The sequence below is a fragment of the Amblyraja radiata genome, chromosome 8, assembly GCF_010909765.2.
Source record: "Amblyraja radiata isolate CabotCenter1 chromosome 8, sAmbRad1.1.pri, whole genome shotgun sequence".
In the NCBI taxonomy this organism is placed as follows: domain Eukaryota; kingdom Metazoa; phylum Chordata; class Chondrichthyes; order Rajiformes; family Rajidae; genus Amblyraja; species Amblyraja radiata.
In genome coordinates, this window is record NC_045963.1 from 5,412,398 (window position 1) to 5,439,024 (window position 26,627).

Consider the following 26,627-nt stretch of genomic DNA (forward strand, 5'->3'; position numbering starts at 1 on the left):
AATCTGCTATTTTTAAGAGCCCTATCTAACTCTCTCTTGAAAGCATCCAGAGAACCTGCCTCCACCGCCCTCTGAGGCAGAGAATTCCACAGACTCACCACTGTGAGGAAAAAGTGTTTCCTCGTCTCCGTTCTAAATGGCTTACTCCTTATTCTTAAACTGTGGCCCCTGGTTCTGGACTCCCCAACATCGGGAACATGTTTCCTGCCTCTAGCGTGTCCAAGCCCTTAACAATCTTATATGTTTCAATGAGATCCCCTCTCATCCTTCTAAACTCCAGAGTGTACAAGCCCAGCTGCTCCATTCTCTCAGTATATGACAGTTCCGCCATCCTGGGAATTAATCTTGTAAACCTACGCTGCACTCCCTCAATAGCAAGAATCTCCTTCCTCAAATTAGGGGACCAAACCTGCACACAATACTCCAGGTGTGGTCTCACTAGGGCTCTGTGCAACTGCAGAAGGACCTCTTTGCTCCTGTTAACAGCGGGGAAGAAACTGTCCCTGAATCTGGAGGTGTGCATTTTTACACTTCTATACATTTTGCCCTATGGAAGAGGAGAGAAGAGGGAGTTGCCAAGGGTGCAACTCATCCCTGATTATCCTTGCCAGACAGCGTGAGGTATAAATGGAGTCAAATGTTCTTTAAATAAGATCAAGATTTCTCATTTACGTTCGTGCTATTTTCCTGCACTAACCTTGATTCCCTTTGTCAAAAATATCTATATATGTGTATTTTAGATGATCAGCAGCTTAACTTCCGTAGTTCCACATCCAAAGCTTTGCTGCTCTCTGGATGAAAAACATTCTTTTCAACTCAGTTCTGAATGGCCAATCCCTTAGTTTAACGACTGAGCGCTGGCTTAAGTTACCACACGCAGATGAAACATCAACTCTGCATTAAACCTGGCAAGTTCCTAAAGAATTGATTTAGTCTTATTGAGGAGATCACTCAGTCTACTATAGTCATACTGCATGGAAACATGCAGTATAGGAGTAAAGAGGTTCTTCTGCAGTTGTATAGGACTCTGGTGAGACCACATCTGGAGTATTGTGTACAGTTTTGGTCTCCTAATTTGAGGAAGGACATCCTTGTGATTGAGGGAGTGCAGCGTAGGTTCACGAAATTGATCCCTGGGATGGCTGGACTGCCATATGAGGAAAGATTGAAAAGACTAGGCTTGTATTCACTGGAGTTTAGGATGAGGGGGATCTTATAGAAACATATAAAATTATAAAAGGACTGGACAAGCTAGATGCAGGAAAAATGTTCCCAATGTGTGGCGAGTCCAGAACCAGGGGCCACAGTCTTTGAATAAAGCAGAGGTCATTTAAGACTGAGGTGAGAAAAAACTTTTTCACCCAGAGAGTTGTGAATTTATGGAATTCCCTGCCACAGAGGGCAGTGGAGGCCAAGTCACTGGATGGATTTAAGAGAGAGTTAGATAGAACTCTAGGGACTAGTGGAGTCAAGGTATATAGGGAGAAGGCATATTTATTGGGTTTAAGGGTTATTGATAGGGGACGATCAGCCATGATCATGATGAATGGCAGTGCTGATTCAAAGGGCCGAATGGCCTCCTCCTGCACCTATTTTCTATGTTTCTATGTTAAACAGGTAGGCAGAAATGCTGGAGAAACTCAGCGGGTGAGGCAGCATCTATGGAGCGAAGGAAATAGGCAACGTTTCGGGTCGAAACCCTTCTTCAGACTGATGTGAGGGTGGGGGGGGGAGCGGGAAAAAGAAAGGAAGAGGTGGAGCCAGAGGGCTGAGGGAGAGCTGAGAAGGGGAGGAGAAAGTAGGGACTACCTGACATTAGAGATGTCAATATTCATACCACTGGGGTGTAAACTACCCAAGCAAAATATGAGGTGCTGCTCCTCCAATTTACGGTGGTCCTCACTCTGGCCATGGAGGAGGCCCAGGACAGAAAGGTCGGCTTCGGAATGGGAGGGGGAGTTGAAGTGCTGAGCCACCGGGAGATCAGGTTGGTTATTGCGAACTGAGCGGAGTTGTTCGGCGAAGCGATCGCCAAGCCTACGCCATGACAGGCGACAAATGTTGGAAACTTGAGCTAAAAACAAACTGCTGGAGGAACTCAACAGGTCAAGCAGCATCTGTGGTGGCAAAAGGGATGGTTAACACTTCCCTTCACGACCCTGCTTCAGGACAGGACTAATATTTTCTGACTTACTGGAATAAGTCTCAACCTATAAAATGATTCTCCCTCTCCCTCTCCCTCTCCATTGTAGTCATTGTTCCTATCAGTCTCATGTGCTGTTGATACGATTCATTACAATGCCGTGGAGGTATGGTTACCATATCAAATGTTGTTTGTGCCCTTTCTCACTGATGGGCGAAATAGACTTACGGAGTCATGTCATAATAGAAGCGGTTATTACCAGGGGATAGCTTGTGGCAGTCTTGGTTCATAGTATTTATTCTCATTTGTGCAGGATGAAATCAACCGGCTGCTGGATGTGACTCCATATTTGGAGAAAGTACTGGCTCATGGGGAAGTGCTCAACAGTGAACCTGAAGCTCCAAACTTCCTCCAGGAGGACCTTAATAACATAAACAATCGATACAGATCAATTCTCCAGAAACTACTGAGCAAGCGACAAAAGCCAGCAGGTGACTAGGCGATTAATATGAATACACAAAATGTTGCAATAACTCAGAGGGTCAGGCTACATCTCTGACTGATGAGGACAGACAATGTTTCAGGTTGATTATCCTGAAGCATGATTAACTTGGATGCGTTTTGTTGAGCTTAAATGTTCTGTTTTTGAAAAGTTTATATTGCAGGGCGATAGGCTGTTCAGCCACAGTTCCACGTCCATGCCTTTGCCACAAGTTAACAAATCTAGTCATTTTGGTCTTAATTCAAGTCATTCCCAATGTCTATTCTTTTAGACACAAAATGCTGGAGTAATTCCAGCGGGACAGGCAGCATCTCTGGAGAGAAGGAATGGGTGACGTTTCAGGTTGAGACCCTTCTTCGGTGCCTCGACCCGAAATGTCACCCATTCCGTTTCGCCAGAGATGCTGCCTGTCCCGCTGAGTTACTCCAGCATCTTGTGTCTATCTTTGGTTTTAACCAGTATCTGCAGTTCCTTCCTACACATTCTGTCTATATTGGCAGTTTTGCAAGTCCATTACAACCTCGTAGCGAAAAATGCAGATTTAATTGCTATGTTTTCAGGATTTCTCCACTTTATTGGTCACTAGTGCTTAGATTCAGTTCATCCTGCATGAAGAGGAACTAGTCATTATTATAATTTATTATTAGTATACGTCTTATCCAGGCTGATTACATGGGGAGACCACGGGTCATCCAGACCGCTAAGTGAATGCTGCACTCTGAATGATGCCGTTTCTTCCTCTGGTGTTAAACTGAAGCTCTCTGGTTGTAAATTTTGAGCCAGCATTATAAAATCATGAGGATAGTCTTTCCCCAGGATATGGGAATCAAGAACTACAGGGCATAGGTTTGAAATGAGATGGGAAAGATTTAATAGGAACCCGAGGGGCAATGTTTTCACACAGGGTGGTGTTTTCACACAAGTATATGGAACACGCTGCCAGATGAAGTAGGTGAGGCGGGGACCTGAACAGCCATTTGAACAGGCACAAGATATTTTAAAGACATTTGAACAGGTACATGGACAGCAAAGGTCGAGAGGGATATGGGCTGAATACAGACAAGAGGAGACGAGCTTAGATGGGACATCTTGGTCAGCGTGGACAAGTTGGGCCATATTTCCATGCTGTTTGACTCTGATTCTACTCCTCAAGCTGTATCTCTTAATCAGCATGAAGTTGTTATCCCTTAATCAACATGAAGTCTGAAGTAGGGTCCCGACCCAAAATGTCACCCATCCTTTTTCTCCAGAGAAGCTGCCTGACCCGCTGAGTTACTCCAGCACTTTGAGTCTATCTTTGGCACAAACATCTACGTGGCAATTAACACATTGTTAAATTTTATGTAGGTACATTTGGTTTTCATTTATACAATCATACAGCATGGAAACAGGTGCTTCATCCCAACACATCCATGCTGACCAAGTCTCATTGTTCCACGTTTGGCCCACATCCCTCTTAACCCTTCCCATCCATGTATCTGACCAAATATCTTATTTCTTACAATTAAACAGTGATTGGACTTGAGAAATACTTGACTGCAGAGTACTTTTTATGCAGTTCATTTCCTCTGAATAAATATATTGACCAATATTTAGGATATCTTGTATAGACGGCACAGATTAAATGGGGTATCTCCGGTATAATGCTGGACTATGCAAATGGAAAGTAGCATTAGAACCCAGTGATGAAATGGGCCAGGTCATATTATGCTGGCTCTTTCAGGTTCAGCTTTACCAACGCTATTTATTGAGATTTGCATATGTGTTTAGGTTTAAGGAGTTGAAGCAAATTAACATGACACAGTTTTTTTGATCATCTTCATTGCACACCATAAATACTACAAAATGTGGATGCTAATACAGAAATTGATATGTGCATTGGTGCCATGGTACCATTTGTAGTTATGTGCATCAATTATGTGAATTATTTGTTGTTGGGGTCGTGTTGAACTGCATGGCTTTTGTAATTTTATCTTATTTAAAGGATTGGACTGTCCTCAAAACATTGATGCTCTAAAGACCTTAAAAACGGTACTGGATCGATCCGAAGCCCAAGTTAAACGAGACTGGAGTGCAATTGCTAATCTGGAAGCAGCTCAGAATGCATTAAAGCACACAGAGGTAAGGAGCAAGGCAGCGACCGACTGCAACTGGCAAACCATTGCGGCCTGTATATAAAGTGCAATTCCCAAATGTTAACATACCACATGCTGTGTAACATTTGCCAAATTGGATAATACTTAATCAGGGATTGTTATTAGGCATCATTAGGAGAATGAGAATTAAATGCAGGTTAAGTATGTAAGCCGAAAGATGCATTAGGCTGTGGAGCAATTCTCAGTTGTTTAGTTTAGTTTAGAGAGACAGCACGGAAACAAGCCCTTGGGCCCACCCAAGTCCGCGCTGACCAGCGATCTCCGCACACCAACACTATCCCACACACACACTAGGGACAATTTACAATTACCAAGCCAATTAGCCTACAAACCTGTACGTCTTTGGAGTGTGGGAGGAAACCGAAGATCTCAGAGAAAATCATTGCAGGTCAAGGGGAGAAGGCACAAACTCTGTACAGACAGCACCCGTAGTCAGAATTGAACCTGGGTCCTTGGCACGGTAAGGCAGCAATTCTATGCTGTGCCACTGTCCTACCCTTTAATCTATTTCAAAGGTTTCAAAGGTCTTTTATTGTCACATGTACCAATTAAGGTACAGTGATATGCGAATTACCATAAACCCATACTAAAAAAAAAACCCCAACAAGACACACAACTACATAAAAGTTAACATAAACATCCACCACAGCGGATTTCCCACATTCCTCACTGCGATGGAAGGCAGTAAAGTCCAATCTTCTTCCTCTTTATTCTCCTGTGGTCGGGGCGATCGAAGCTCCCGCAACCGGCGCTCAAAGCTTCCACGTCGGGGCGGTCGAAGCTCTCACGTCGGGGCGATCGAAGCTCCCGCAACCGGCGCTCAAAGCTTCCACGTCGGGGCGGTCGAAGCTCTCATGTCGGGGCGGTCGAAGCTCCTGCGGCTTGGAGCTCCCGAAGTCTCCAACCAGGAATCGCGAGCTCCACGATGTTAAGGTCCGCAGGCTCCCACGGTTGGAGCTCGATCCCTGCCAAAGGGATGACGAGCTCCGCGATGGTAAGCCTGCGGTTGGAGTTCCTGAAGTTGGTCTCCAGCAAAGGCCGCGAACTCCACGATGTTGTGCCGCAGTGCAGGTAAGAGATTAAGAAAAGTTTCCCCTAACCCCCCCACATAAAACAAGCTAACGAACACTAAAAACATACATTTAACACATACTATCAAAACAACAAAGAAGGAAGGGATAGACAGGCTGTTGGCGAGGCAGCCATTGCTGGCGCCACCCGGTGGTGGATTTAGACATTCTTTGTCAATATTGCATACTCTCTTGCTTGCTCTCTCATGTTCTTCCTGTTTTATCCAGGCTTTGCAAAAGGAATTGAAAAACCACCAACCAGAAATTGACAGACTGCTTTCAGGGTTGGAAAGAAAGGAAGAAGAGACGGTAACATCTAAAAAGACCTATGACATGGAATTGGAAGGAATTCAAGTACGATGGAAAACCCTAATAGCTCAGCTTCAGAATGATAACCAGGTGTTGGAGGATGTGATATCAAAACTACAGCAATTTAAGGTGAGTGAGAATAGAACGTGATGATCTGCTCCTGAATCCAAGTGACGGATGAAAACAGGAATAGAAATAGAGATAACTGCTGTTGTGCTGGTGTTAACATGCACTGCAGTGAGAAGCGGATCAAGCACCAATGCACAAAATCAACGTTCATGCTTCATAATACACACTTCACAAATGGGTTTTTGGAGCGACATTTCCCAAATGAGAATAGACACAAAAAACTGGCAGGACAGGCAGCATCTCTGGAGAAAGGGATTAGGTGACGTTTCGGGTCAAGATCCCCCTTCGAGATTAGTCCTGGTCTGTCTACCTAAAAGAGCATGTTTTGTGCAAATTTTTGAAAAAGTGACTGACTGGAAGTTAGAAAGGGTCAGGAGAAGTTAAAGTCAGAACGTTGTACAGCTTCCGCCCACTTGTCCATGCCAAGTGTGATGAGTCATCTAAGCTAGTTGCACCTTAAACCTACGCTCTAGTTCTTGATTCTCCTACCCTAGGAAAAAGGCTGTGTATTCACTCTCTCTAGTTTAGTTAGTTTCGAGATACAGTGCGGAAACAGGCCCCTCGGCCCACCGGGTCCACGCCTTCCAGCGATCCCCACGCATTAGCACCAGCCTACACCCACTTTTTCACATTTACCAAGCCAATTAACCGACAAACCTGTACGTCTTTGGAGTGTGGGAGGAAAAGGAAGATCTCGGAGAAAACCCACGCAGGTCACGGGGAGAACGTACAAACCACACAGACAGCACCCGTAGTCGGGATCGAACCCGGGTCTCCGGCGCTGCATTCGCTGTAAGGCAGCAACTCTACTGCTGCGCCACCGTGACCGCCCTCTATAATATCACCCCTCGGCCTCTTGCATTCCTGGCAAGAAACTCCTAGCCTATCTATCCTCACTCTATCAGGCCCTCTAATCCTGGCAACATCACTGTAAATATTCCTACTCGTCCTAGCTTAATGGCATATTTTCATACAGCAGTGCGACCAGAACTGAACACAGTATTCAAACACGTTAAGCAGTTTAGGACTCTATTCCATGGAGCGCAGGCAGATGAGGGCTAATCTTATAGAGATTTATACAAAATCATGAGAGGAATAGATCTGGTTGATGCAGAGTCTCGAGCCCAGAGTAGGGGAATATAGAACCAGGGGACATAGGTTTAAGGTGAGGGAGAAAAGATTTAATACCCGAGGGATAATATTTTCACACAAAGGGTGGTGGGTGTATGGAATGAGCTTCCAGAGGATGTAGTTGAGGCAGTTAGTATCGCAACGTTTAAGAATGATTTGGTCAGGTACATGGATAGGACAAGTTTCGAGGGATGTGGGCCAAACGCAGACAGGTGAGACTGGTGTAGATAGGACATGTTGGTGGGTGTAGGTAAGTTGGGCTGAAGGTCCTGTTTTCTATGCTGTATCACTCTATAACTGTAGCCCCACCAGCATCCTGCACATCTGTGAAAACAAGAACAGTTTCTTCACAACAACCGTCAGCTGTTGAACACTAAACACTAACTAAACTATGAACTGTCTTGGGTTCACGAAGGACTCAGAATTATTGCAATAATTATTGGGGTTTTAATTTTGGGTTTTGTTTATGATGTTATCTATGAGTACAGGCCTGCTGCTGTACTGCTACAAGTAAGAATGTCATTGTTCCGTTGTCAGTACATATGACAATTAAACACTTGACTCTTAAAATATTCTAACTTCTATTCTCAAATCCCTGACTGATGAATGCCAACGTACCAAAAGCCACCTTGTGTACGTGCATCGCCACTTACAGGGAACGATGTACTTGTGCTAACTAGATCCCTCCGCTCTACAACACATCCCAGGCCACTAGTGCACCTACTGTAGTTTGACAGATGGGAAAGTTGAGACCAATGTAAAGGTTAAAGCAAGCAAAGTCTGTTGACGGGTGCTGTCTGTACATCCCCACTATGGGTGCTGTATGTACGGAGTTTGTACCTTCTCCCCGTGACCTGCGTGGGTTTTTCTCCGAGATCTTCCATTTCCTCCCACACTCCAAAGACGTACAGGTTTGTAGGTTAATTGACTTGGTGAATTGTAAATTGTCCCTAGTAGCTGTGGGTTAGTGCTAATGCGTGGGGGATCGCTGGTTGGCATGGACCCGGTGGGGCCTGATTCCGTGCTGTATCTCTAAACTAGAGAGAGTGAATACAGCCTTTTTCCTCGGGTAGTTGCCAAGACAGGGAATGATTTTGGCCTGCTAGGCATAAGTAGACAGTCAGAACATTTTTCCCAGGATGGAAATATCAAATACTAGAAGGCATAATTTCAAGGTGAGAGGGACAAATTTAAAGGAGATGTGCGGGGAAAGCTTTTTACACAGAGAGTGTTGAGTGCCTGGAATGCGATGCTGAGGTTGAGGCACTTAAGAGACTTTTGCATAGGCACATGAATATGCAGGAAATTGGGGGGGGGGGGGTTATGGATTCTATGCAGTAAGTTGATTTTAGCATCATGTTCAGCACAGACATTGTGGGCTGAAGGGCCTGTTCCTGTGGCGTTTATGTTCTGCAGCTGTATGAATGTTGGGATTGTAATCGGTGCTTTCAGCTTCTCTGAAGTTGTCTGTGACCCACCATTATGCACAGGGCTTGGATAGAGTGGAACCTCTTCAGTGTGTCTAAGAAAGCTTTCTCAAACAATATATATAGATCGTACTGGAGAGCGGGCACCACTGGACCTCCTATTGAGAAATGAGTCACTAAAATATCAGCGAGGGAGCACTTTGAGATCAGTGACCATAATTTTATTAATTTTAAATCGGTTATGGAAAATTGTGGATTGGTCCACACAGTAAGTCCAAAATTGGGGCGGGGTGCAGTTTGTTGGCATTAAACAGGATCTTGCAGAGGTTGATTGTAGGTCGTGACAAAGTATTCTTTTAAACTTGAACCCAAGTTAAAAAACAACTGACATGATACAGTACTACTAAACAAGGTGGAAGCGGGGTATCCGACACTGTGAGTCAAGTCAAGTTTATTCGTCACGAGATATGCAGTGAAATGAAAAGTGGCAATGCTCGCGAATTGTGCAAAAAAACAAACAGACAAACAACCAAACAGAATATTCACATATTACATATTTGTGGGAGGGAGGGAAGAAAAGGAAAAAAACAGCAATTTTAAAAAGACACCACACAACAGTAAAATGGTACAGTAAAGTTAGTGTTCAAGAAGGAACTGCAGATGCTGGAAAATCGAAGGTACACAAAGATGCTGGAGAAACTCAGCGGGTGCAGCAGCATCTATGGAGTGTGAAGAAGGGTTTCGGCCCAAAACGTTACCTATTTCCTTCGCTCCATAGATACTGCTGCACCCGCTGAGTTTCTCCAGCATTTTTGTGTACCAGTAAAGTTAGTCCCTGGTGAGATAGGAGTTTACAGTCCTAATTGCCTCTGGGAAGACACTCCTTCTCATCCTCTCCGTTTTCACAGCATGGCAACGGAGGCGTTTGCCTGACCATAGCAGCTGGAACAGTCCGTTGCAGGGGTGGAAGGGGTCCCCCATGATCTTGTTGGTTCTGGAGTTGCATCTTCTGATGTATAGTTCCTGCAGGGGGGCGAGTGTAGTTCCCATAGTGCGTTCGGCCGGACGCACTACTCTCTGCAGAGCCTTCTTATCCTGGGCAGAGCTGTTCCCAAACCAAATTGTGATATTTCACAGGCTGCAGCTCTCTCTTGCAGCCGTGCCATTGTGCCGCCCATGTGTATCATTTGGATGCAAGTGAGGGCGATTTGATGGGTGGAGTAAGTTACAAAGGCTAAGATGAAAAGGGTGTCAGATAATGACTGAATGTAAAGCTAGAGGGAGGGATTCAGGTGGAGGAGGAGGACAGATGGGTCATAGATAAAGCCATACAGCGTGGAAACGGCCCCTACGGCCCAAATTACCCACGCTAACCAACGTGCCCCATCTACACGTCCCACCTGCCCGCGCTTGGCCCATAACCCCGTAAACCTATCCCATCCATATACCTATCCGAATGCCTCTTAAATGTAATGATAGTACCGGCCTTAACTACATCTTCCAGCAGCTCCTTCCGTATACCCACCATCTTTTGTGTTGAAAAAGAAGTTACCACTAGGGTCCCTATTAAATCTTTCCCCCATCACTTTTAACCCTATGTCATCCAGTTCTCGATTCCCTTACTTCAGGCAAGAGACTCTGTGCGTCTACCCGATCTATTCCTCTCATGATTTTGTACACCTCTAGAAGATCACCCCTCATCTTCCTGCGTTCCAAGGAATAGAGTCCCAGCCTGCTCAACCTCTCTCTCCAGCTCAGGCCCTCTTGTCCTGGCAACATCCTTATAAATCTTCTCTGCACCCTTTCCAGATTGACAACATCTTTCTTATTACATGGTGCCCAAAATTCTAAATAAACTGAACACACTACTCTAATTAAACTGAACACAATACTCTATATGTATTTTAGTGTCTAAAATACAGTTTTAGTGTCATCTGTAAACTTGGGAAGAGAAGGGTGATGAAAGGGAAATTAGCATTTCTTCCTTGCTGAGGTTTCTAAGCCACTCTGGAGAAATGGTTAAGCAAATAAGACCTTGACAAGGCCATCAAAAAGGCTAAAAGGATTTTGCTCCAAGTGGGAGGATGAGGCGGATGTTCGGCAACTGTGGAGGGGCTTGAATGCCATGACCTCCCACAAGGCGAAATCAGGGGGCAGCTCAAGTGACAGTGAAGCATCACTCCCAGATGAGTTCAATGCGTTATACGCGTGCTTTGATAGGGTGAATGCTGATGTGCCTTCCCGAGTCCCCATACATGGTATTACAATCTCTGTCACAGAGGCTGACGTCAGAAGATCCTTCACGGGGGTGAACCCTCGGAAAGCCTCCACCTGGTCGTGTTCTCAAAACCTGCATAGACCAATTAGCTGGGGTTTTTATAGACATCTTCAACCTCTCCCACCTGTTTTAAGAGGGCATTAATAATACCGGTGGCCAAGAAGTTTAAGGTGACGTGCCTCAATGATTATCGACTGGTGGCACTAATATCCGTGGTGATGAAGATTTTTGAGAGGTTGGATATGGCTCATGTCAGCTCCTACCTCAACAAGAACCTCGACCCACTACAATTTGCCTACTGCCACAACAGGTCATCGGAGGATCCGATCTCACTGGCTCTCCATTCTGCACTGGACCACTAGGACAATAAAAACATAAACGTCAGGCTGTTGTTTATAGATGACAGCTACAGAGCTCTATACGATTATCCCCTCCAAGCTGATTATCTGATTATCAAGCTCACGGAACTGTGTCTCTGCACATCCCTCTGCAACTGGATCCTCAACTTCCTTATCAACAGACCACAATCTGTACAAATTGACAGCAATACCTCTTCCCTGATAATCATCATGGGGCACCTCAAGGCTGTGTGCTCAGCCCCCTGCTATACTCCCTCTATACTCATGACTGTGTAGCCGGACACAGTGCAAACTCCGTGCTCAAGTTCACTGACGACACGACTGTGGTTGGACGAATTAAAGATGGTGATGAGTCAGAGTATAGAAGTGAGATCGATCGACTGACCAAACGATGCCAGCACAACAACCTGGCTGTCAATGTCAGCAAGACCAAGAAACTAATTATAGACTTTGGTAGAGGAAAGACATGGACCCGCAAACCTGTCCATAATCACACAATGCTGGGGTAACTCACCAGGTTACAGCATCTGGAGAAAAGGAATAGACGGGATGATGGTGGAGAGAGTCAAAAGCTTCAAATCCCAGGGCATGCATATCTCTGAAGATCCTTCCTGGACCCAGCACACTGATGCAATTATAAAGAAAGCCCAGCAACGCCTCTACGTTGATTTGGCAGACCAGTTTCCCTCCGGGGATGAATAAAGTTTTATCGTATCGTACTTCCTGAGAAGACTGCGGAGACTCGGTATGTCAGAGAGGATTCTTTGTAGAACATATTGACTGGTTACATCACGGCCTGGTTCGGCAACATGAACGCCCAGGAACGATGAAGACTGCAAAAAGTGGTGAACACGGCCCAGTCCATCACGGGTTCTGACCTGCCCACCATCAAAGGGATTTATCGGAGTCACTGCATCAAAAAGGCAGCCAGCATCATCAGAAACTCACACAACCCTGGCCACACACTCACTTCACCTCTGCCGTCGGGACGGAGATATAGGAGCCTGAAAATTGTAACATCCAGATTCTTCTCGACAGCCATCAGGCTATTAAACACTACAAATAGGCTCTGAACTACATAGACTTGGGGGCATTGTTTTTCACTTTTTGTACTCTTATTGTTTGTTTCGTTTTTATATCTCCATGGATTGTCACCTTGTCGTGGTGTGGTCCTGAGATTCTGAGAGTGATGCTGTCTGGAGCTATGCTCCTGGTAGGGCCACCCATAGCGATAAGGTCGAGGGGGAGGTCCCTGACAAAGAGCAATCCAATCAAGACCTCAACGGTGGAATAGGTGGAGGATGATGGGTGACCTTACTGGTCACCCATCACAACAGCTGGGAAGACGGATGAAGGCTGCAGCAGAAAAGGGTCTCCGGTTGTCTTGGACACCATGCCACTGGATCTTGACCCAGATCTGTCAAGGACAGTGTGGTGGCTGCCTGCACCAGTCTCCCCACGTTAAACAAAGTCACGCACTGGCGTCCTCCAACCCTGGAGACACCCATGGTCGGCCATGACTGAAGGGGACCTAAGTAGAATAGAATTGAATAGAATGAATAGAATGCCATTTATTGTCATTCAAAGAAACAAGGTTCAAATGAAATTTAGTTCCTGGTCACTGAAAAACAGTTATAACAGCAAAAAACTAAAACACACAATTAACACAATTCCACACAAACATCCATCACAGTAAATCTCCAAACACCTCCTCACTGTGATGGAAGGCAAAAGTCTTATCCCTTCCCTGTTCTCTGTTCTTTATTCTTCTCCCGCAGTCTTTGGTGTGGCAAATAAGCTTTTATATGTATGTGTCTGTTGTGCAGCTACCAGTATGAATATCATTGTTCTGTCTGGGACATATGGCAATGAAACGCTCTTGACTATGCCTTAGATTACTTTTTTTTCCTGGTTGTAGTGTGTTCTTTTAAATATTTGAACCATTTCTTCCCTTTTTATGCAGAAAAAATCAGATGCCTTGGAAAAGTGGATGGATTGTGTTGAGACTTTCATGTCCAACGAGACAGTTTCTTCAGACATTCCAGCAGATCTCCAGCAGCAGGGGGGAAAGTACAAGGTGGGAACAAATCTGTCACTGGTGGAAGAGCATTGTAACAAATTACATGATGCAATGGGGAAGCAGAGCATTTTGGCTTAACGAGTTTATGTCAGTAATAACCCTTCACAGAAGCATACTGTCTTAGTTCTAGTTAAGCACTGCTAAATCCAGGTTCAGATTCCATGGGGCTCCCTCCCCTCTAACCTGCTGTCGCTTCTAAGGTGGAATATGTCGGTGACTCTGGGGATGAAGGAGGCGGGGGGGGGGGGAGGAGGAGCAGGAAGAGGGGGGGCTGGTGGGAGGAGACCAAACAAACCCACCACCATAATACAAAATCACCCAATTATCTAAACAGATATTCTTAAATGTCAAATATATTGTTAAACAACTATATTACGATCCTTGTCAAGGATGCATTTCACCCCCTGCGGTGCCCAGCGGTCCTGGAGATCCCACAGAGTGCCCATGGACAGCACGTAGGCCCCCTCAAGTAGCACCCGGGCACGGACTTAACCCCGGAAATGGGGCAGGCAGGTAGCTTGCCGTCGACTAGGTTGATGTAGACATTGTCGTAGGGGGGTCCAGTCGCCGGGTTTTCAGTGACCTGCTACGACTATGACAGTCGCCGAAGAAATTTGCCTAAGTGGGACAGGCTCATTAGGCAGTAGCTCAACTGACTGCATCACTGTGCCAATCCCCAAAGTGGGAGGCTTCATCCTTCAATACCTTTTTCCCTAAACCACAGATATTGAAATTGCTGACTTGTCAATGATATTGATCAGTTTAATTCTCCTTTTAACATTCCAGCTACATTGGTCACTCTCCATTCTGCAGGGCCTGAACTGTTAACATTTTCAATATACTGACATATCTGCTCCTTGTGGATCGGTTTCTAACCTGGAACTATTCGTAATGAACCATTCACATTTATCTGCTGAAAGGAAATATTCCCATTTTATTACATTATGAAACTTCAATTTGAGTTTTTTTGTTTAAAAGGTGATGACAATGTAACGTCTAGGAGTTTAGAAAGATGAGAGGGCATCTCATTGAAACATATAAGATTGTTAAGGGCTTGGACACGCTAGAGGCAGGAAACATGTTCCCGATGTTGGGGGTGTCCAGAACCAGGGGCCACAGTTTAAGAATAAGGGGTAGGCCATTTAGAATGGAGACGAGGAAACACTTTTTCTCACAGAGAGTGGTGAGTCTGTGGAATTCTCTGCCTCAGAGGGCGGTGGAGGCCGGTTCTCTGGATACTTTCAAGAGAGAGCTAGATAGGGCTCTTAAAGATAGCAGAGTCAGGGTATATGGGGAGAAGGCAGGAACGGGGTACTGATTGGGGATGATCAGCCATGATCACATTCAATGGCGGTGCTGGCTCGAAGTGTCGAATGGCCTACTCCTGCACCTGTCTATTGTCTAGCCTTTGCTTGTCCATATAGTATGCAAACCTAATTTATTTTACGACCGATAAGTAGTTTCAGCACTCTCACTCCTGAATGCCAACGGGGGTAGATTGCTGAAGAAACGAATTGCATCAAAAGTTGAAAATGTATGATCCTTAACAACTTATTGTTTGTAGAAACCATTAACTGCAGGAGGTGGTTTACCAAAGAAAGACAAAATGCTGGAGTAACCCAGCAGGTCAGGCAGCATCAATGGAGAACATGGATAGGTGACGCTTTGTGTTGGGACCCTTCATCAGACTGGTGAATTGTTTCACCAGTCTTATTGTTTCACCAGTCTTATTGTTTCACCAGACTTATTGTTTGCAACATTTATGTGAATTAGTGTATTGTATTTGCACATTTTCCATCCTGTCTTTCCATTCTTTCTTTAAAAATGCCGTTATTCCTATGTAAAATATGCTATTAGTAGTTTCTTGTTATCTGTTCTCCCACACTCAAATTAATATGCAGAGTTCATTTTGGTCTTCATACATTCCAGGAGCAGAATTTGGCCATTTGGCCCATCAAGGCTACTCCTCCATTCAATCATAGAAACATAGAAAATAGGCGGAGGAGTAGGCCATTTGACCCTTCGAGCCGGCACTGCCATTTAATATGATCATAGCTGATCATCCACAATCAGTACCCCGTTCCTGCTTTCTTCATACATCCCTTGATTCTGTTCTCGCAGTATAATATGTTTGTGAACTAACTGTGTGGAGTAATGTAACAAAGCGTGGAGTTGGGGTACTGCACCCCTCTTTACTCTGAAGGCAGAATTGAAATGCTCAGTTCATTTTTGTGCTGATCTCTTTCTACATCAACAGACATTTGTGGATGAAATTGAGAATATTCAGACCAATTTGACTTCAATGAATGAAATTCAGGACTGGCTGAAAGAGGTGCCAGTGCCAGCCATCTCCAATGCTGTGTCAAGTCGTCTGTCAGACGTTTGGACACGATGGAAGACAGTGAAGAACCAGGTATGGTCAGGTTCCCGAGCTTTGTCAATTTAGAGTTTGCAGTATGTGGAGTTGTGGGTGATGAAAACATTTGGTGGGAAGAAGAAGAAATAAATGAAGTGGAGATCTGTTTTAGAATCTAGTTGGAAACGTGCTATTAAGTAGCAATGTTACAAAATTTTGAGATTTTAAAAATCAAGTCTGCAATTTATCCCATCAGATAAAGCATAAACATAAGTTTAATTTGACACCTAATTCACTTTCATATCTCAATTATTTAAAAGGTTATGGCCATTTTCATACTCGGAAATTAGCATCTTGTTCCCTATTGATTTTCTATGGACATAACAAAAAACTGTGATCGTGGACAGTCAAAAGCCCATAACTTTCTTAAAAATTAAGAGAACTGAATGAAATTTTCAGTTATCATAGATTGAAGCATTCTGAAACCAATATAAAATAATCTTACTTGGATGACCTGAAATTAAAGCATATAATTAGTTAGTTACCTAATTGTAGCTAATTTCAAACTTCAATTACTAGATCTAAACATCTATCCATTTCTTAATAAATGATTAACATTTTTAAATAGCCAAAGCGTCCAAATAATATTCACAAATAATTCACAATAAAACATGATTTTAAAATCTTATTTACATTAATTTATAGGCCAAATGGAAGGAATTTAGTGTTTAATTGCTGTAAATTAAAGTCCATTTAAATCAGCTTTCTAGTGGGATCCTGTGAACGCGCTGGTTTAGAACGTTCACATTGCGGTAGATTTGTACCCTCAAATGCCCAGAAAAATACTGCGGGATATAATGGGCCCAAAATTAGCTACTCGCAATATTAAACTTTGTATAAAGGGATCTTAAGAAGCCCTTTTTAACGTAAAAATAAACAGCCTACCTTCCGTTTTCCCCTGTATGAAATCTGGCCCGTTGTCGGCGGTTGGGGGTTTAGAGGTTAATTTTTAACTTACTATAACAATTAAATAACGCCCTTAAAACTAATAATAGCTCAAGCGAGGGAATCTTCCAGCGATTTTTCGTTAATAATTAACTAGGCTGAAAAACCTCGATTTGAACAGCCTAGGGAAAATCGTGTTTTAAACGCGACCCCCTCTAAACGGCGCCAAAATCGCGCACACGGGCTGGGACAGATTTTCAGTGACTCTTCAGGTACATTTTGCAACATACCTATATTAAGTGAACTCTTGCAATATAACAACTCGCCATGGCAATTTTGGTACAGTATGCTCCTATGTATGGAGTGTATGCACTGTTCATCAGAGTGAAATAGCTCAGTAAATCAAAGTAACTTACCCCAAAGAATAAATGGCATTAATGTGGACAATCACATGTTCATTAGTCCAATAATACCGTTATACTGGAAATGCAGGATATCCACAAAGAGATGAACCAGTCTGAAGAAGGGTCTCGACCCGAAACGTCACCCATTCCTTCTCTCCAGAGATGCTGCTGTGCCGCTGAGTTACTCCAGCCTTTTGTGTCTATCTTCAATGAACTAGTCTAAATTGCAAGGGTTTATCCTGTTTTGCATTTGAAACATACCAGCCTCAGCTTTTTAGACCTTTCAATGTTTTTTTTCACTCTTTAGAGATACAGTGTGGAAAGAGCCCGAGTCCACACCGACCAGCGATCTCCACGGTACACTATCACTGTCCTACACACACTAGGGACAATTTGCAATTTTTACCGAAGCCAATTAACCTACAAACATGCACGTCTTTGTAGTGTGGGAGGAATGCACCCGGAGAAAACCCACGCGGTCACAGGGAGAATGACCAAACTCCGTACAAACAGCACCCAGAGTCAGGATTGAACCCGGGTCTCTGGCGCTGTAAGGCAGCAACTCTAACGCTGCACCACCGTGCCGCCCTTGTTATGTACATGCTTACTCCTACTGAGATACCCTTCACTTGCAATTGATTAGCAAAGGGCCTTTCCAGAACCTTTAGTTATGACTCAGTAGGTCGTGGCCTGCCCTTGAGACTGAATAAACGCTGTGTAATCTGGAACGGCATGCCTGGGTGAGGTGTGGGAAGATAAAGCATGAGAAACTAAATGCACAAATGCAGCTGTGGAAACTTAGTTTTCAAAATGTATTCCAGTGTTTGTATGATTTTAACATACAGTGCCCTCCATCATGTTTGGGACAAAGACCCATCATTTATTTATTAGCCTCTGTTCTCCACAATTTGAGATTTGTAATCGAAAAAATCACATGTGGTTAAAGTGCACATTGTCAGATTTTATTAAAGGCCATTTTTATACATTTTGGTTTCACCATGTAGAAATTACAGCTGTGTTTATACATAGTCCCCCCATTTCAGGGCAACATAATGTTTGGGACACATGGCTTCACAGGTGTTTGTAAGGTGCTCGGGTGTGTTTAATTGCCTCCTTAATGCAGGTATGAGAGCTCTCAGCACCTAGTCTTTCCTCCAGTCTTTCCATCACCTTTGGACACTTTTATTGCTGTTTATCAACATGAGGATCAAAGTTGTGCCAATGAAAGTCAAATAAGCCATTATGAGACTGAGAAACAAGAATAAAACTGTTAGAAACATCAGCCAAACCTTAGGCTTACCAAAGTCAACTGTTTGGAACATCATTAGGAAGAAAGAGAGCACTGGTGAGCTTACTAATCGCAAAGGGACTGGCAGGCCAAGGAAGATCTCCACAGCTGATGACAGAAGAATTCTCTCTATAATAAAGAGAAATCCCCAAACACCTGTCCGACAGATCAGAAACATTCTTCAGGAAATGGTCAAATTCTTGACTGGCCGTCAATCACTCGATCTGAACCCAATTGAGCATGCCTTTTATATGCTGAAGAAAAACTAGCCCCCAAAACAAGCTTAAGCTAAAGATGGCTGCAATACAGACCTGGCAGAGCATCACCAGAGAAGACACCCAGCAACTGGTGATGTCCATGAATCGCAGACTTCAAGCAGTCATTGCATGCAAAGGATATGCAACAAAATACTAAACATGACTACTTTCATTTACATTACATTGCTGTGTCCCAAATATTATGGTGCCCTGAAATGGGGAGACTATGTATAAACACAGCTGTAAATTCTACATGGTGAAACCAAAATGTATAAAAATGGCCTTTATTAAAATTTGACAATGTGCACTTTAACCCCATGTGATTTTTTTCTATTACAAATCTCAAATTGTGGAGTACAGAGGCAAATAAATAAATGATGGGTCTTTGTCCCAAACATTATGTAGGGCACTGTAAGTAGACTTCAAACAGATGCATTTTGAGTGTAATCTGTCCAAGGCCAACACAACACAACACACAACACAAGGCCAATCATTTAACTTATTTATTTGTTTAATTTATTTAAACTGAGAGATTCCAGGAAGTTATGAGTCAGTGAGCCTCATGTCAGTGGTAGGGAAGCTACTGAAGAGGATTCTGTGGGATAGGATTTACCCACATTTAGGTTGGCATAGTGGCACAACATGCTGCCTTACAGCACCAGAGACCCGTGTTCAATCCTGACTAAATATGTAGGAAGGAACTGCAGATGCTGGTTTAAACCGAAGATAGAACCAAAAAGCTGGCGTAACTCAGCAGGGCAGGCAGCATCTCTGGAGAGAAGGAATGGGTTTCTGAAGAAGGGTCTCGACCCAAAACCTCACCCATTCCTTCTCTCCAGGGATGTTGCCTGTCCCGCTGAGTTACTCCCAGCTTTTAGGGTCTATCTTCAATCCAGACTATGATTGTTATCTGTATGGAGTGTGCAGGTTCTTCTTGTGACCTTGTGGGTTTTCTCTGGGTGCTCCGGTTTCCTCCCATATTCCAAAGACGTGCAGGTTTGCAGGTTAATTGGCTTCTGTAAATTGTCCCTCAGGTGCAGCATAGAGCTCCCATGAACAGATAAACACTGGCTGGCACGGACTCAGTGGGCCAAAGGGCCTGTTACCACGCTGTTTGTCTAAACTAAATTAAACTTAATTTGGAAGAGGACAAATTAACTAGGGACAGTCAGCAAAGTTTTGTACGTAGCATTCATGTCTCGTTAACTTGATTGAGTTGTTTGATACAATTATACGATATTGTCACCTGTACCTAGGTACAGTGGAAAGCTTTGTTTTGCCTATAACCCAGAAATATAATGTAGCAGACCTCACCTACAAGTGTCGCCACATTTTGGCGCTGACGAAGTTACAAAAGTTCACTGAACATTCCTATCTACCGCTCATGGCAGCAGCCATCCCTCCTTCCCCGGGTCTCCCTTCGTTCTTGGCGCCCCCCACACCCCATCCCCGTTTGGGGCCCTTTTGTTCTCAGCACCTCCCTTCTCCCCAGCGCCGGGGGCCCCTTTCCTTCTTGGTGGCCCCCTTACTGGGCCCCCCTTTGTTTATGGCAGCTCTCCGGCGCCTTTCCGACAGCTCTCCGCTGGTCTCCCTCAATCTCCAGCACATCCCCCCCCCCCCCCTCCCACCCCCCGTTCACTCTCGGCACCCCCCTCCCCCCCCCCCCCCCCCCCTTCGCTCTCCGGCGGCCCCCCTCATTCTCCGCCGGCCCCCCTCGCTCTCGGGGGTTTCTCACGGGTCCTCCTTCGCTCTTGCGGCGCGGGTCCCATCAACGTCTGCGGTGGACAAGCTAGGCCTACTGGACCTACCGGAAGGCTTGGCATTGCTTTCCGGGAACACGCCTGACCACGCTGCTCACCGGGAACACCTCCGGACGAGGTGACAAAGGGGATCGATGAGGGTACGGCTGTGTATAGAATAGAATAGTTTCTTTATTGTCATTGTAACATGAACCATGTACAACGAAATTGTAAAATGTCAGCCAGTCAGTGCACCATTCAAACATTTCTAAAAGCTAACGATACATACAAGGTAAAATATTTTAAAAAAATTAACAACTAAAATAAATATCATGAAAATAGCACGCATAAACACCCAGCCCTACATCCTTCTGTCGATTTCACAGTCTCTTAGTATGTATTGCCCCTGCGTTCCTTGGCGGCTACATTTAGTGCCTTTATAGCAGTGGGGTAAAAACTGTTTTTAAGTCTGTTTGTCCTTGTCCTTGTAGATCTGTACCGTCTGCCTGACGGTAACAGTTCAAACAGGGAGTGTCCGGGGTGGGAAATGTCCTTTATAATACTCTGGGATTTTTTGATGCAGCGGGAACTGTGTAAGTCCTCCAAGGTAAGGAGAGGGCAGCCGACAATCCTCTGGGCGTTGTCAATGGCCCTCTGGAGCGCTTTCCTCTGAGCCGCTGTGCAACTGGTGTACCATACGCATACACAGTATGTTAGGATGCTCTCAATGGAGCACCGATAAAAGGACAGCAGCAGTCTCTGAGTGATGTTATTCTTCCTGAGCACCCTCAGGAAGTGCAGTCTCTGCTGGACCTTTTTCAGCAGCGCAGAGGTGTTCACGCTCCACGTCAGGTCCTCCTCAATATGGATTCCCAGGAAGCGGAAATCCGCCACCCTCTCCACACAGTCCCCTCTGATAAGTAATGGTACCATGTCTTATACTGCTGCATACATGGATTTTGGAAGGCATTTGATGGTCAAAATCTCAGGTTCCCAGATGGAAAGCCCCATCTTGGGAACAGATACGGAGAAATTGAGAGTAGGGGACAGCGTCTTTGCAAGAGGCAGGGTGGGAGGAAGTGTAGTCCAGATAACTGGGAGTCAGTAGGTTTGTATTAGACGTCAGTAGACATCCCCTGTGATGGAGACGGAGAGATTAAGAAAGGGGTAGTGGTGTCAGAGATAGACTTAGACTTTGGATAGCACGCAACACATACACTGGAAATTAGAAGGATGATAGGGTATATTATTGAAACATATAGGATTATTAAGGAATCGGACACGCTAGAGGCAGGAAACATGTTCCCGATGTTGGGGGAGTCCAGAACCAGGGGTCACAGTTTTAGAATAAGGGGTAGGCCATTTAGAACGGAGATGAGGAAACACTTTGTGAATCTGTGGAATTCTCTGCATCAGAAGGCAGTGGATCCCAATTTTCTGGTTGCTTTCAAGAGAGAGTTAGATAGAGCTCTTAAAGATAGTGGATATGGGAATAAGGCAGGAATGGGGTACTGATACAGCCATGATCATAGTGAATGGCGGTGCTGACTCGAAGGGCCGAATGGCCCACTCCTGCACTTATTGTCTATTGTCTAAAAGCTTTTCTCTGTACCTCAGTATACGTGACAATAAGCTAAACTGAGCTGAACTTTGCTTCTTTGCCTGGATTTAAGGGGGAGTTAGCTACAGGAAGAGGTTGAATTAGGAGGATAGACTTGGATTGTTTTCTCTGAAACACCAGAGGCTGCGGTGAGGCCTGATAGAAGTATATAAAATTATGAGCGACATGGATAGAGTCGTCAGTCAGAACCTTTTTCCCCTGGGTGGAAAAATCAAGTACAAGAGGGCTTAGGTTTAAAGTAAGAAGAAAAACATTGAAGGCAGTTGTGCAGGGCAACTTTTCTTACACAGTGTGGTGAGTGCTTGGAACACACTGCCGGGGTTGATGGTTGGGACAGATAAGTTTTAGAGACTCTTGGATAGGCATATGGATATGCAGGAAACAGAGAGAGATGGATTATGTTCAGGTAGATAAGAGATGGTCGTGGCATTATGTTTGGCCCAGACATTGTGGGCCAAAGGGCCTGTTCTTGTGCTGTGCCCTGTGTTAAATGTTAGATTTCAGACTTCTTTAGCCTTTGTAAACAGTATTTTAAAAGGCATTATACTTAATTTTGATATTCCATGAATGCAGTGTTTTTGTCAGATCCTGATTATTGGAAGCGCTGGTGTGTACATCTTCTGATATTTCTCTTTGCAGGTTACGTCTCAACAGCTGAGATTGTCTGAGGGTCAGACAAAGACATTAAACTTAAGGAAAGATCTTGTGGAGATGTGTGAGTGGACGACACAGGCAGAAGAGGATTATTTAGAGAGGGACTTTGAATACAAGTCACCTGGGGAATTGGAGACTGCGTTGGAGGAGATGAAGGTAATTGTTAAAACAAAATAACAAGATGGTAGCAAATACATTCCAGTTGGAAATACAATTACTTCAGACCTTTACTAATTTCTTCAATTGATTCAGATAGAATGCAGGGATTTCAAGCCTGCAAGATCATCAGTGTCTTAAGAAAGAACTGCAGATGCTGGAAAATCGGAGGTACACAAAAAAGCTGGAGAAACTCAGCGGGTGCAGCAGCATCTATGGAGCGAAGGAAATAGGCAATGTTTCGGGCCGAAACGTTGCCTGTTTCCTTCGCTCCATAGATGCTGCTGCACCCGCTGAGTTTCTCCAGCTTTTTTGTGTACCTGCAAGATCATCAAGTCCATCATGGATCCCAATTCCAAATGCTGAATTTTGCATTCCGCACATACACTCGTGTTTCCCGGGATGGAAATATCAAATACTAGAGGGCATAGCTTTAAGCTGAGAGGGGCAAGGCTTAAAGGAGATGTATGAGGCAAGTTTTTACACACACAAGGTGGAGAGTGCTGGGAACACGGTGCTGGGAGTGGTGGAAGAAAAGAAGGGCAGCACGGTAGCATAGGGGTAGATTTGCTGCCTTACAACGCCCGGGTTCCATCCTGACTACGGGTGCTAGATTATACGCAGCTTGTAAATTCTCCCCGTGACCTGCGTGGTTTTTCTCAGAGATCTTGGGTTTCCACCCACACTCCAAAGACATACAGGTTTGCAGGTTAATTGTCTTGGTGTAAGTGTAAATTGTCCCTAGTTTGTGTAAGACAGTGTTAGTGTGCGGGGATCGCTGGTCGGCGCGAACTCCGTGCTGTATCTCTAAACTAAAAAAAAAAGATACAATAATAGTGTTTAAAAGTCTTTATGATAGGCACATGGATATGCAGCAAATGGAGGAATACGGATTTATTAACAGGCGGATAAGTGTTTGGTCTTGACACCATGTTCGGCACAGACATTGTGGGCCGAAGGGCCTATTCCTGTAATGTACTGTGTGTTCTATAATTTTTCTTCAAAATGGCGCCATCGTGTGGTGACATTTTGCAAGCAGCACAACAGCAAAGAATCAAATATAGCAGTTCTGAATTTATTTGAGTAAAAGAAACAGCATAATAAGGAGATTAGAAAAAGTGGTAAACACTGCCCAGTACATCATGTGTACTGTCCTCTCTGCCATTGAAGACTCAATGGGTGACACTGCCTCAAAATGGCAGCCAGCATCATCAAGTGCCCACACCACCCTGGCCACACTTTTAGTTCACTCCAGCCATCATGAAGAAGGTATAGGAGCCTGAAAACTATAACGCTACAGGAACAGCTTCTTCCCAACAACCATCAGGTTACTGAACACTATGAACTCCAACCAAAGCTGGAACTACAAAATGCCTTAATTGTACATGGGACTTCCGGCTGTTTGTTTTTTGCGCTTTATTTATTTTTTCTTGAGACTTCAGAGGTACAGCCTGAAAACAGGCCCTTTGGCCGACTGAGTCCATGCCGACCAGCGATCACCCCCATGCACAATCTTGGACACTCGGGACAAATGTTTTAAACTATTTTACCGAAGCCAATTAACCTACAAACCTGTATGTCTTTGGAGTGTTGGAGGAAACCTGAGCACCCGGAGAAAACCCACGCTGTCACAGGGGGAACGTACAAACTCCGTACAGATAGCACCCACAGTCAGGATCGAACCCGGGTCTCTGGCGCTGTGAAGCAGCAACTTGACCATTGAGCCACTGTGCGCCCCATTTAATTTATTGAACTTTTTGTTGTTCGTCATGGTATCTGCTGAGTAGTATGTTTACATACCCTTTGTGCTGCTGCAAGTAAGAATTCCAACACTACTAGAATAATGTCCCATTCTCATACTGACCTTTCTGTCCTGGGCCGTCTCCATTAGCAGAGTGAGGCCAGATGCAAACTTGAGGGACGGCACTTCATATTCCACTTGGGTGGTCTACAACCCAATGGTATGAGCAATGAATTCTCCAACTTTAGGTAACCTCTAACTAATACTCCCAAATCCCCCCCTCTCTTTTTCTCCCCTCCCCTTTTTTTATTTCCTGTCATTGTTCTTTTGTCGCTCCTTCGAGAATCAGCATGGAAATACGCCCTTCGGCCTACAGAGTCTTTGCCGACCGGCGTTCACCCCCGTACCCCCAACACACTAGGGACAATTTGCACTTTTTACTGATGCCAATTCACCTACAAACCTGTACGTCTTTGGAGTGTGGGAGGAAACCGGAGCACCCGCAGAAAACCCACGCGGTCACAGGGAGAACGTACAAACTCCGTACAGACAGCACCCGTAGTCAGGATCGACCTCGGGTCTGTGGCGCTGTAAGGCAGCAACTCCACCGTGCCGCCCATTCTGCTTGGGTAGCTTACATCCTAATGGCACGAACATTGAATTCTCAAATTTTAGGTCAATAGCCTCCAAACAACCCCGTCCCACCCTCCCATCCCTCTTTTCCCTGCACTATATACCTCACTCTGGCTGCATAATTCAACCCCATATCCCATATTTGTGTTTTTTCATATCTGACCTTTGTCCAACCATCAGAATCGAACCCGGGACTCTGGCCTTGTAAGGCAGCAACTCCACCGTCTCTCTTCCCCCACCCCCCCCCCCCCCCTCCCCCCACCCAATACAATCAGTCTGAAGAAGGGTCTTGACCCGAAACGTCACCTAGAGATGCTGCCAGACCTGCTAAATTACTCCCGCACTTTTTGTCCTTTTGTGTATTAACCAGCAGTTCTACTCTTGACTTGACTCTTGAATTTAGGACACATCATTCCATCTGATAAGAGGGATAATGTGATTGAGAATCTAGACGATAACATGATTGCCCTTTGCAATCACATTTTCACTTAGTCATTACCTCTGTTAAATAACAACTTTACACTCTGTTGAATATGCTGCGTATTATTTTTTAAATACAATTAGGTTACCAGCAGCTTTGTGCTGAAGGGGAAGAACTGCACAGATGCTCCATTGACATTTAGCAGCAAGAAGACATCATTGATCAGAACCTCCTGTGGATTGGCCATATAAATACTAGAGTTGAAAGAGCTGCTCTAAAAATTGGTGTTCTGTAATTAATCAATTCCTGCCATTCCAAATATTTCTATGATCACAAGGGATAAGATGGTAATGGTCCACAGGTTCAAGGTGAGCTTGAACTTCTCATCGGCATTTGGGAATGTGCTTTAAATGCTGGCCATTTCCGACCACTGTAGGTTAAAAGACTTGGTGTAATTGTAAATTATCCTTAGTGTGTGTAGGGTAGTGTTAGTGTGGGGGAATCGCTGGTTGGCGCGGACTTGGTGGGCCGAAGGGCCTGTTTCCGCATTGTACCTCTTAAAGGGGGGGGGGGGGGGCATGGTGGCGCAGAGGTAGAGTTGCTGTCTTACAGCGCCAGATACCCGAGTTCGATCCTGACTGCGGAGTTTGTACGTTCTCCCCGTGCCCTGCATGGGTTTTCTCGGAGTTGTTTGATTTTCTCCCACACTCCAAAGATGTACAGGGTTGTAGGTTAATTGGCTTGGTATAAATGTAAATTGTCCTTGGTGTGTATAGGATAGTGCTCATGTACAGGGGATCACAGGTCCGAAGGGCCTAATTCCGCGCT

General features: G+C 44.7%; 1 protein-coding gene across 5 annotated transcripts in view; it reads left to right on the forward strand.

Moving 5' to 3' along the window:
• The window catches only part of utrn (utrophin), a 395,823-nt gene that overhangs the window by 125,687 nt on the left and 243,509 nt on the right, over window positions 1-26,627 (forward strand). For all 5 annotated transcript variants that reach the window (XM_033025073.1, XM_033025072.1, XM_033025074.1 and 2 more), the window contains 6 exons: window positions 2,457-2,634; window positions 4,630-4,766; window positions 6,100-6,309; window positions 13,468-13,581; window positions 15,842-15,997; window positions 22,834-23,004. In XM_033025073.1, the coding sequence (XP_032880964.1) occupies window positions 2,457-2,634; window positions 4,630-4,766; window positions 6,100-6,309; window positions 13,468-13,581; window positions 15,842-15,997; window positions 22,834-23,004 (966 nt within the window). The remainder of the gene's footprint in view (window positions 1-2,456; window positions 2,635-4,629; window positions 4,767-6,099; window positions 6,310-13,467; window positions 13,582-15,841; window positions 15,998-22,833; window positions 23,005-26,627) is intronic.